The 12,048-nt window shown below is 26.4% G+C and overlaps 1 protein-coding gene across 1 annotated transcript; it reads left to right on the top strand.

Moving 5' to 3' along the window:
• Positions 1-6,388: 6,388 nt before the first annotated feature.
• Positions 6,389-11,689, top strand: BG2 (beta-glucosidase 24). The gene is made up of 14 exons (XM_004136734.3): positions 6,389-6,520; positions 6,648-6,706; positions 6,787-6,856; positions 6,988-7,046; positions 7,134-7,209; positions 7,399-7,476; positions 7,601-7,688; positions 8,732-8,993; positions 9,394-9,509; positions 10,294-10,523; positions 10,653-10,684; positions 10,842-10,947; positions 11,035-11,137; positions 11,380-11,689. The coding sequence occupies exons 1-14, from the start codon at positions 6,511-6,513 to the stop codon at positions 11,570-11,572; spliced, it is 1,482 nt and encodes a 493-aa protein (XP_004136782.1). The 5' UTR covers positions 6,389-6,510; the 3' UTR covers positions 11,573-11,689.
• The last annotated feature ends 359 nt before the right edge of the window (positions 11,690-12,048 follow it).

Genomic DNA, 12,048 nt, shown 5'->3' with positions numbered 1-12,048 from the left:
TATACTTTTGCCTTTAATTCGTTTTGTTTTCCTATTGTCTTTTAACTTTTAAAATTGTATATTTTTAAGCTCGATTTTTAAGTAATGTCTATTAATTATTTTAAAAGTTAAAAGAATTATAATTAGTTAGTTTCTATTAATCTTTCATTGCTAATAAATTTAATTATACAATTTTCCATCCTAATTATTTTAAATTAACTAACACTTTCAATTAATTAAGCTCACCTTCACAAGTAATATTAGCTTATACATGTGCATACAATTATAAATATGTATCACTTAATAATGAAAATGAATATTAAATTCAAAATTGAAAAACAAAGCTAAAAAAATAGCACGTTGGAATCAAATAAAAATTAAACTTAAAAAATATAGAGAATAAAAGTGTTTAATAGGTTACTTCTCCTTTTTAAAAAAATAAATTTCATTTTTGTAGATTTCAAAAAATGAATGTTTCTTTTGAGTGTTGGACAATACAAACTTAAAAAATTAATTATATAATTATTCACTAAATATATACAAATTGTTTTGCTTTTTAAATTTAACTAAAAATTGAACAGATCTTGAAAGCAAAAAGAATATCCTTATAATATAAGTACACTATAAAATCAATTTTTAATTCAATATTAAAATCTTTTTTAAAAAACTTAGAACAAAAACCAAATTTCAACTTTTTATTATTATCATTATTTGTGTAAAGCACAAATTTTGAGTTTTATGACTATTTTTCAACCATTTTTAATTTTGAAATTGTTTTAAAACTTTAAGATATTTTTGTTTAATGAAAATCATGGAAATGAGGTGTAATTGTTTGAAATAAAAATGTATAGAAAAATATGTACAAATGTAATAAAATTTTATTTTCTATGTAACCGATAAAATAAAAAATAACTAATATATTTTAGTAGCTTTTATACTAAAAATTGATATTTCATTATTTTTATAGCAAAAAAAGTTTTGAAAGGAATTTAATGATAATATTCCATTTGGTAGTGTTTGCCTTCTTCAGCCACACAAACTAATAATATTACTTAGAATACTAACAAGTACTTCACCCTCTTAACTTTCCATCCTCCTATTTTCATACCTAATACTTTTCTTTTATCATATACTCATTTTTTTTTACATTGTTGGAGACACGTGTCACTTGCGCTCGTAATAAAGTTAAATGTAAAATGTTTAAAACTATAGTTCGACATTTCATGTTATCGATAGGTTTGCGTCTTCTATGATAATTTGACGATGTTATTCTTACTTGTCTTAAACTACTTATCTCAAACCAAACTGACATAGTTTTTTATTTTAGAATAAATTAAAAATCAACTTTGCTCCTTTTATAATCTTTACTTTCATGATTATGCAATAAAACCCAAACATTGTATATAATAATAATGTGAAGATCTTTGAACTAGATGATTTTACAAAATTAAACTTAGTTAAAGAATAGCATACTTTGATCCATGAATAACCTTCTTGAGGAACCGTGTTTCTCTTACTTGGTCTTCCTTTAGAACATAGTATACGTTCATAGACATAATACGCAAAATTGAACTTTCATAACATATCATATCAAGTCAAAGAAACTACTAAACAATCATGGCGGTCATACATCATTGCATTAAAATACTCCCTTCCATGTATCAAGTGAAATAGTTATTCTATTAACATGATCTAGAATAAAGATAATCAATAACGATCCAGCAATAAATGTTTTTATCAAAGACGATACCATGTTTAACATAATTCATTTATATATATACTAATCATAAGAACAAAACCATGGGATAAAATCAGAAACAATAAATAAATGAGCTTGAAGTGTCAAATAACATAATCTTAATTTCAGTAATATGATATCTACTAATGCCCATATATTTAACATAATCATTGAATTTCTTTGGTGACAATCCTTTAATTAGCAGATCTACGATAATAACAATCCTTTAGTTAGCAGATCTACGATAATAAATTAAGTGTTAATGTGTTTGATTGACACTATTTGTTTTTGAACTTCTTCTTGAACAACAAAATATTTTAATTCCATAAGTTTGCTACCTTTAGAATACTTGTTGTTTTTTTAGAAGAAAACTATTGCATAATTATCACAATAAATTATCAAAGGCTTAGCAATACTGTCGACAATTCCAAGTCTTGAGATGAAGTTCTGCAGCCATAAAACACGAATTATAGCTTCAAAGCATGCTACAAATTCAACCTCCATAGTGGATGCCACAACAATACACTGTTTCGCACATATTCATAAAATTTCTCCTTCAGCTAATAGAAACAAATAGCCAAAAGCGAATTTTCATGTATCCACACATCTAACAAAGTCTGAATCTTAAATTTCAATCACCTCGAGATGATCAAATATCTTGTAAGTAAGCATATAAAACAAGGATTATAATTAAACTTACTCCCACTGATCCTTAGATATATACATCGATCAACGATGTTTTCTTTAAAGCTAAAAGATGTGATGGTATCAATTGTACTTAAGATATCATTGTCTAAAAGCTTGTTTGAGTCTATATTGACCTTTTTAATTTACACACCATATGTTCCTTTCCTTCAACCATAACATTTTTCGGTTGATCCATGAAGACTTCTTCATCTAAATTCCCATTTTTAGAGAGATAGTTTTCACATTTATTTGATGAAGCTCTAAATGATAATGAGCTACTAAAGCCATAATAATTCTTAATGAATCCTTTTTCAAGGCAGAAGAAAAAGTCTCTTTGTAATCATGTCATCTTTTTTAGTATAATATTTGCCAACAAGTCTAGCCTTGTGTCATTCGATATTGTCATTCGAATCATGTTTGGTCTTAAAGACCATTTACATCCAACTTTTTTTTTTCTTTTTTGAGGAAATTCTATAAGGTTCTAGACTTCATTATCATTCATTGATTTTAGCTCTTCTTTCATGCATGACATCTAACCATTTGGCAAAATTACCTTATTTAATGGCTTGTGAAACAGAACTAGATCATCATAACATTGTATATAACAATAATGCCAAGATTTTTAAACTAGATAATTTTACAAATTAAACTTAGTTAAAGAATAACATACGTTATCCATGAATAATCTTCTTGAAAAATTATGTTTCTCTCACTCAGCCTTCTTTTAGGACTTAATTTAAATTTTTTAATGGAGAAAAATGAACTACTTAATAAGATAATGAGAGAACCCATCTCTAAGATTCTATTTATAGACATCACTCATCATGGTTTAATTAAGACATTATCTTTTACTTAAAGAATTTAATAAAATAATATGTCCAAAAGAGATCAAATATGATATAATACATATGGATTACATTAATAATATTATATTTAAATAAATGTTACGAATATTTGGCCATATGACATTTGTAATAAATGTCAACAAATAAAAGAGAATGTGAATACGATACTTAAGAACGGGAAGAAAAGGATGAGAATGAAATCAATTTCAAAACTACTTTTCCTAACATCCTTTTACTTTTTGAGATTTTAAGTCGAGGGTCCCATATGATAATAATACAATTTTTGTTCTCCAAGTCGACAACTTTAGGAGAAACTTTAGAGAACGGTTGATGTCACACTCCCTCTCAATTTACCTACTTAAATCGAGAGAGAATGTGAGAGTTGACGTTCTATTAAAATTGACCTTCTACTAAGATTACAAGAAAACTAACATTCTCGCAATGCTAATCTTTCATAAATTTGACTTTAAATTTTGTTTCTATGAATGTTTCAAGGCACCTTTATCGGCGAACTTTCAACTTTTTAAAACTTAAATTTTGGTTGTAAGCATTACTACAAAGCTTCTTCTTAGTTAGTAGAATAATATTAGCATACTCCAAAATTTTCACTAGTTTTTTTATCCTTAAACTTTAAAGTTAATTTAATCTTTCTCACTTTTTTTCTTATTTAGTTATTTTTAATTAAAATTTATATAAAATTTTAGACATTGAATAAACGACAAAAGAATATAATTTTCACTACGTGGAACATTCTACTTAAAACCTCAAGAAAAAGTGAGAAAGAAGTTAGAAAAAAGAGTTTTAAAAAAGAGTTACCTTTATAAGATAAAAAAAAACTTTTTTCAAGGTTTAAAAAATAGCAAAAATTCTCCAAAAAGTATGTGAATATGAATATGATACCCAAAGAATGAGAGCAGAAGGATGAGAACGAAATCAATTTGACAATTTCCTTTCATCTCCTAATCTCAAATATATTATATTTTCATTTCTTATTCCATGGACCCATTACCTTTTTCATTCTAAAGTTTAGGGAAACTTTTAAAAATTACCTTCTTTTTTTAAAGAGTTTTTTAAAAAGGAGAAAAAAAATTGATAAATTATTCAACATTCTTCCAACCAAACCAAAATTTATTTTTTCAACTCACTTTTGAGATTATAAATGTATTAACCTAGTTGAATTATCTATATATATATCTAATAATTCATCGACCTTTAATACTTTGCTAAGGACGGTTTAATGGTAAAATTTGATATTTTACTTTATTTAAACGAATTTTCTACACCAAACTTTTTTTTAACTACTAAAAGGTAGAGAGATTAGTGGGCACGTTCAGATATCTAACACAAACTTATAAAAATCTTTCGGAATAAGATTAATCAACATATATTCTTTAATTTGGGTGCATTTTGAAAATCATAATTTTTTTGCACTCATTCTTACTACTTGCATAAAAGAATATTAAAACTTTTCTTAAAAAAAGGTAAAATTTGTTGCATGTCAAGATTAATTGGATAATTTGATGGAATGTAAAAATGAAGTGATGTTTGGGATGTATCTAAGTATCTTGTGGTTATTAAATGTGGGGAAAAAAGTAACTTTTATAAAGTTGATAATTAAGATATAAATTAAAGTCACCTTCCAAATGACAAGATAGTAAATGAAGTCACAATTTTCCTTTGGGAGATGCTCCCTCCCCCGAGCCCGAACTATTTTTAAAAATATGACAAAAATAGGAAAGTGTGTGAGAAAATGATAGAAATGGAGTGAACGGTTAAACTATTGGAAACGAAGAAAGTCGTGTATTAGATACAAGACTTCATTTAATCAACGTCAACCTATTTTGACCCATGTGAAATGTGACTAGATAAGGTAGTCGTGTATCAAGAACTTGACTTCTTTTAAAAAAAATTATGGTTTAATTTCTTAAAAACGAAATTAATCAAATATATAATTAAAAAAAAAAACTTAATATTGAAACCTTATTATGATTTAATTTCTTAGAAAAAAAACTACCTTATTTTTTAAAAACTTATACATTTAATTAATCAATCAATTAATAACTTAATTATGGTTTAATTTATTAAAAACTTAATTAATCAATCCCTTATTTTTGCCTCAATCCAGCCAAAATTATTACGGTCATTTTACAACAAACTTCAATTTCAATCTCTATGTTTTATTGCATTAGAAATTTCTCCCCACATTTTTCTTTTGAACACAAACATTTAAGATTTTCTCTCAACCTAATTCACTTGCATTACTTACTTTTCAAACCATAATCACAATTCAAAGTAATTAATTAGAAAGATTTGTATAGACTAAATTTTGAAATAATGGTGACAACTTAATAAATAGTGTCATGAAACTTGAAATTAGTGAATTATATGAGTTTGTTATATAACCATGGTTTGGGTGCAAATAAAAATGCATTTTCAAATAATTCTACATTTAAAATATTGAAATTTATAAGAATTAAAATTTTGATTTACAAACTAAGTATTTTATTGATTTCCCTCTACGACATCGTTGCCGTATATGTCGAATGTGTCTTCAATCTATGTCAACAATATTGAGCCGTCTGGTTTGTTGAATAATTTGTTCTATATTTTTCAAGGTCTAATCACACGTTGAACTCAAATATTTTAAATTGTTTTGCATGGAGTAAGTATGTACGTCTTCAACAAAATTATTTTGAACGACTACAAATAATATAACTAAATAATGTACACGTATTAAATTTATAAAACAAATCAAACTAAAATTATTACCATGCATGCAACAATAGTAAGCGTCATCAGGTCTATGACTCCATTCACACATTTCGACTCTTAGACGTGTACCCGATCGACGATTTAGCAAAGTCGTGTATATGGTACACGACTTTGCTACTCTATTTTTTACGTTAGTTCTCCAACTACCCTACTTTGATCATTAATTTTTAAACAAATAATTAAAAAAAAAGGTATCTTCTCTTTTCGGTTTTATTTTAAAACCCATCAATTAATAAATCAAAATATCATAATTATTTTAAATTAATTAATAGACATGGTTATTATCCGATACAAAAAAAGAATATTAACAAAACTATGTGGTCAAAAAGTGTACATTCAACACTAATATAAAAAGATACAAAAACCTACCTACGTTTGCTCTCATCTCTATACAGAAAAGGTGAAATTTTTTTTTTGAAGTGTTCAATAAAACTTTTGCTTCTTCTTCTTTAGATAGATAACCAGAGAGAGTAACATTTGCTTACTTTCATGGATTCAGGTTAGACAACTTCTCTCTATTTTTATTTGTTTTATTTTTTTTATCAATGTATATAAATTTCAATGTTTTCTACTAATTTATCTTTAAGTTCTATATATAAAAATAATTTTCTATTATAATTTAATAGTGAAGAGAAGCAGTTTTCCTGAAGATTTTTTATTTGGCACAGCATCTTCTGCTTACCAGGTGAAGAAATTAAAGTTTTATAGTTTCTATTGATAGCTTTGATTTGTTATATGTTTATATATTTATGGTTTTTTGTTTAGTTTGAAGGTGCTGCCTTTAAGGATGGAAAAGGAGCAAGTATTTGGGATACCTTCACTCATAAATACCCACGTCTGATGATCTCTCTTATCATCTCTCTCTTTCAATTAACTCTTAATTACTTATTAAATATTTAACAACTGTTATATTATTGTTCATTATATAATTAACCAAAGTGGCATGATCAATTAATACTTGTGTAGAGAAAATTATGGATGGCAGCAATGGAGATGTAGCTGTTGATTCCTATAATCGTTACAAGGTTTGTGTGGGAAAGTTGTGTTTTGTTCTAAAGTTTTTCTAACAAAATATTTTGCAACTGACGTAACTCTTCATATATATAACATAGGAAGATGTGGCGATTATGAAACAAATGGGGTTTAATGCCTATAGATTCTCAATCTCGTGGCCGAGAATTTTGCCAAGTAAGAAGACAAAGAGCTATATGTTTCCTCTTTGCTTTGATTTTTTTTAAAGGTTATTAGAAATGTGTGAATAGATGTACAGGTTGACACATCCTTAAATAAAATAATTTCATTGGAATAAAAAATAAAGATGATCAATTTTCTTTATCATATACTTGAATTTGATTATATAATTACTATGATTTATAGATGGAAAGGTTAGTGGAGGTGTGAACAAGAAAGGAATCGAGTACTATAACAATCTCATCAACGAACTTGTTGCAAATGGTAAATAATTACTCCAATATATATATGATTCTCTAGTGTTAATTAATTATCTAATTGTAATTAACCATTTTTCGAGTCTCAATTAATTGTTGATCAACAAACACTAATTAATTAATGGTGATAGATATCCAACCCTTCGTCACACTTTTCCAATTTGATCTTCCCCAATCTTTACAAGACGAATATCAAGGCTTCCTAAGTGATCAAATTATGTAAGTACATATGTTTTATAATTCTCACCATCTCATTGTGATATTTCTATTTGTTATTTCAAGATCCTATGTAATACATGCACCATATTACTTGTTAAGTAACTGCTAATGTCTCGCACTTTAATTATATCCCACCCTTCTTTCTTGTCTTATGTATATTGTTTAAAAGAATATTTCATACACTTTGATTATATTCAAGAACTAGATTTATGCATAACTTTAGTACAATTTTTATCATTTGTGTACGTAATTTGACAATGAGCTTAGAAACCCTGTAAATGATTAATAAATCCAAATTAGTCAATCAATTATTTATGTTTCATTAATCAAAACTTAACGTAGATAAAATTAAACTATTCTTTTTCTTTAAACCCATCGTTGGATATTTATTAAGTTTTACCACCTTATCAAATAGACTTCTTAAATAATTTAAACAATTTTACTATATTTGAAAAATATTTAATTTTAAATGCTAAATAACCTTTTAAAACAAAATATAAAGGTTATTTTAAAGTTTTTTAGATGTGGGTACAACTAATAAGTATTTTAAAATGATAAAATAATACACATAAATTATTATTAAAGATGACGAATCTCCACAAATTTCACAATGGTATGATCATAATGTGTATATTAGGAATAAAGTTCTCTCGTGACTTTCTTGGTTTCAACCAAAAAGATGTTATTCTAACTTTTATAAAATTAATAATATGTAATAACAATTTAAAATTTTATTGAAAAGAACTTCTTGAAATATTTCTAAATGAACGAAAATATTTACCTATACAGACAAGTTTCAAAAGCTATCAGAGATTGATACTGATAGATTGATCAATTGATGTTTATAACTAGTAACATTGATAGACACCAACAAAAATCTATCAGCGTCGATTGATATTTATCATTTTGAAATTTTGAAATTTTGCTATACTTGTAAGTTGTAAGTATTCAATAGTTTTACCATTTGAAATAATTTTTCTTAATTATAATTAAAATATAATTTGTGGATCAAGAAATTGATACAATTGTAAAATTGCATGTAGAAATGACTTTCGAGACTATGCAGAGCTTTGCTTCAAAGAATTTGGAGACAGAGTGAAATATTGGATAACCTTAAATGAACCGTACATCTTCAACCTTATGAGTTATGTGGAAACTGGAAAATTTGCACCAGGTCGTTCTTCTGCCGAACATGCATTTGATATACTTAGAGGAGGATCTGAGGGAACTGAACCATACATTGCTACTCACAACCAAATTCTGGCTCATGCAGCTACTGTGAAGGTCTACAGGACAAAATATCAGGTTTTGTTTCTACTTATATGTGATAGCTTCTTATCGAAGTTTGAAAACATCCTTACAAGTGTAAATTATTAGGTCAGATAAAAACATTCTAGTTGTTACTGTAAGTATTGTATTATAAATTATATTTCTTGCTTCGTTATAATATATCTGCTTTCTACAAACTACTCTTCTAAAAAGCCTCATCTAAGTTTTAAAAAGTTGTTTCTATTTTTAGAAGTTGGCTAAGAATTCCATTATTTTATTTAAGAAAAATGAAAGTTATTATGGTAAGAAATTAACGGTAATTAGAAATAATTTTTAAAAACCCAAAAAAGAAATCCTGCAATGATATTGAAATAATTATTAAACTAGACGTTGTTATTCTTTTCGACCACAATTTTTTGATGTGTGAGATTTTCAGGAACAACAAAAGGGTGAAATTGGCATGGTATTAGTGGGAGATTGGTATGTACCATATTCGGATAGCGAAGAAGATCAAAGCGCAACAAGTCGAGCTTTAGATTTTACTTTTGGTTGGTTAGTAAATAAACATTAGCCCTCTCGATTGACAATCATTTCAGTTGGACTTTATAAATTTCAAACACTAGAGAAGTACATTTTGTTTCTAAAACCATAGTTAAAATACAATTTTTTGGACTCTTAATTCTTAAAAATGATTTGGAAAAATAATTATAAGATTGGTCCTTATCGTTAAAGTGACACTTTCACAAACGGAAAAATGGCATTGTTGTGTTGATGGTTGAGTTAGTAATTTTAAATGATTATGAAATATTTATAAATTTTATATTATCTATAGAAAAAAAACATCCCAATTAAAAATAAACTAAAAGTTATTTTTAAGTTATGGAAATTTAAGTTGTTTTCTATTTATTAATGATTTGCATGAGGATATTTTTAAATACACCAAAATGAGATAACTTATTTATAAATATAGTAAAACTTTACTTTTTATATGTGATAGATCTTAATAAATATTTGTATGGGTTAATCTATCGCTATAAGAAAGTAAAATTTCGTTAAAGAATTTTTTGAGAAAAATAAGAGAATAAATTAAATAAAATTTTAAAAATTATGACTTCAAATAATTTTCAACAAAAACTTGGTTTTGGTTTTAACACTTCACTAAACGATGACATGTTTGTTAAAAGAAAATATGAAAATTATACTAAAGAAGTAATGAATAAAACAAAGATGGTTGTCATCCATCGAAAGTTTCCTTTAAAAAATGGTTATCAAACATGGGTAAAGTGATAATATTTTTTTTTGACTAATTATCGTTAAAAACAATTGCATGGTATAGGTTCCTCCATCCACTCGTGTATGGAGATTATCCTTCAATTATGAGAAGTGTTGTGAAGGAAAGATTGCCCAAATTCACAGAAGAAGAGACCATTTTGATAAGAGAATCCTTCGATTTTATTGGATTTAATTACTTTACAGCTTATTATGCAAAGGATAACTCCAGTGAAGCCATTCCAAACACTCAAACTCCAACCTATTTGACTGATTTGGGTCCAATAACTATTACACGTACGTATCTTATGTCAATCTAACTAGTTAAGATATCTAAATTCATCGACACTTATAGAATTATTTAAAATGAAAATGTCAGCATACTCTTCACTTTAGCTTTCTTTAACTATGATCTTTGTGATGCAGATGAGCGTGATGGAGTCCTAATTGGTCCAAAGGTAATTAATTAATTGATGTATAAATGGTATATATATTGAGTAAATTTATTGATTATATATACGTATATGGTATCTTGCCTTTTGAAAAAACTTAAATTAGTTTTATGAGATTTATTTATTATAAAAGAATTAATTAATGTGTTAAAGAATACTGTAGGTGGAGGAATCATCATGGCTTGCAACTTATCCACAAGGATTGAAAGATGCATTAATATACCTAAAGAACAATTACAAAAACCCAAAAATCTACATCACAGAAATTGGTATTCAAAAATTCACTTTTTATGTATTAATAACTCTTGTATTTGTTGTTTTATCATTTAATTAATTACATTTTACCTTATTCGTAGGATCTATTGATATTGATGGCCCTCAAATTGATGAATTGATCAATGATGAAGATAGAATTAAATACCACCAACATCATCTTTATTATCTTAACCAAGCAATCAAGTGAGTTACTATACTGATGACCATCTTCCCACCGTTAATTATATCATATGAATCAAAATATTTATATAAATATAATAAAATTTCACATTAGATCGAATTATAAATATCGATGGATATTAACAGTCTTCTATCGTGTTTATCATTGAATCAATATCTAAATTATCTAAAATTTTCTTATATTATTAGTTTATATCTATATTTTTTTATATTTGTAGTTAACTATATATATGAAAAAATTGTAGGGATGGAGCAAGAGTAAAAGGATATTTTGTATGGTCATTGTTGGACAACTTTGAATGGTCAATGGGATTTTTACATCGCTTTGGTCTCCATTACATTGATTTCAACGACACCGATTTGGAAAGAATCCCAAAGGCCTCAGCTAAATGGTTCCAAAATTTCCTTAAGGACATGGAAGATGTTCAACAAGATTGATCTTTTTACGTATTTTCTCTGTTGATATCTTATGGTTTTTATCGTTATTGTCTTCTAAGAAAATACTTTGCTAAATAAGTCAATATATGACACATGTATGTTTCAAATTTTCATTTCTCTAGTTTATTAGTTGTACTAAATATATATTTCTTAATGAAAAATACATATTATACAAAATATGTCAAAATCTCCATAAAATTTTTATTATAATCTGTACAATCGTTTAGTAAAACAAAAAGTTGTTATCAAATCATTTAAACTTTTACGGAAACATTAAAATTTTATTGATAGTTTTCACAAAATGACCTAAAACTTACGAACCTTTCCATGACTGAACCTCTCTTTCTAAAGACTTTATTGTCACATACCATTCTCTCCCTTATTCTCATTGCCTTCTCAATAATCGCTCACTTCCTCTCATTATGTATTTTATTAAAAAGAACCAATGTATTTAAAGAAAAGCTATGTATTTTATA

This window comes from Cucumis sativus, chromosome 3 (genome assembly GCF_000004075.3).
Source record: "Cucumis sativus cultivar 9930 chromosome 3, Cucumber_9930_V3, whole genome shotgun sequence".
Classification (NCBI taxonomy): domain Eukaryota; kingdom Viridiplantae; phylum Streptophyta; class Magnoliopsida; order Cucurbitales; family Cucurbitaceae; genus Cucumis; species Cucumis sativus.
The sequence above is the reverse complement of the archived record's forward strand: the minus strand, read 5'-3'. Positions and strand labels throughout refer to the sequence as shown.

Bases quoted from the DNA above. Each gene is read 5' to 3' on its own strand.
- BG2 (XM_004136734.3), top strand. The intron at 7,210-7,398 runs GTAAGAAGACAA...TATGATTTATAG, and splicing joins GTGGCCGAGAATTTTGCCAA to ATGGAAAGGTTAGTGGAGGT. The intron at 11,138-11,379 runs GTGAGTTACTAT...AAAAAATTGTAG, and splicing joins TATCTTAACCAAGCAATCAA to GGATGGAGCAAGAGTAAAAG.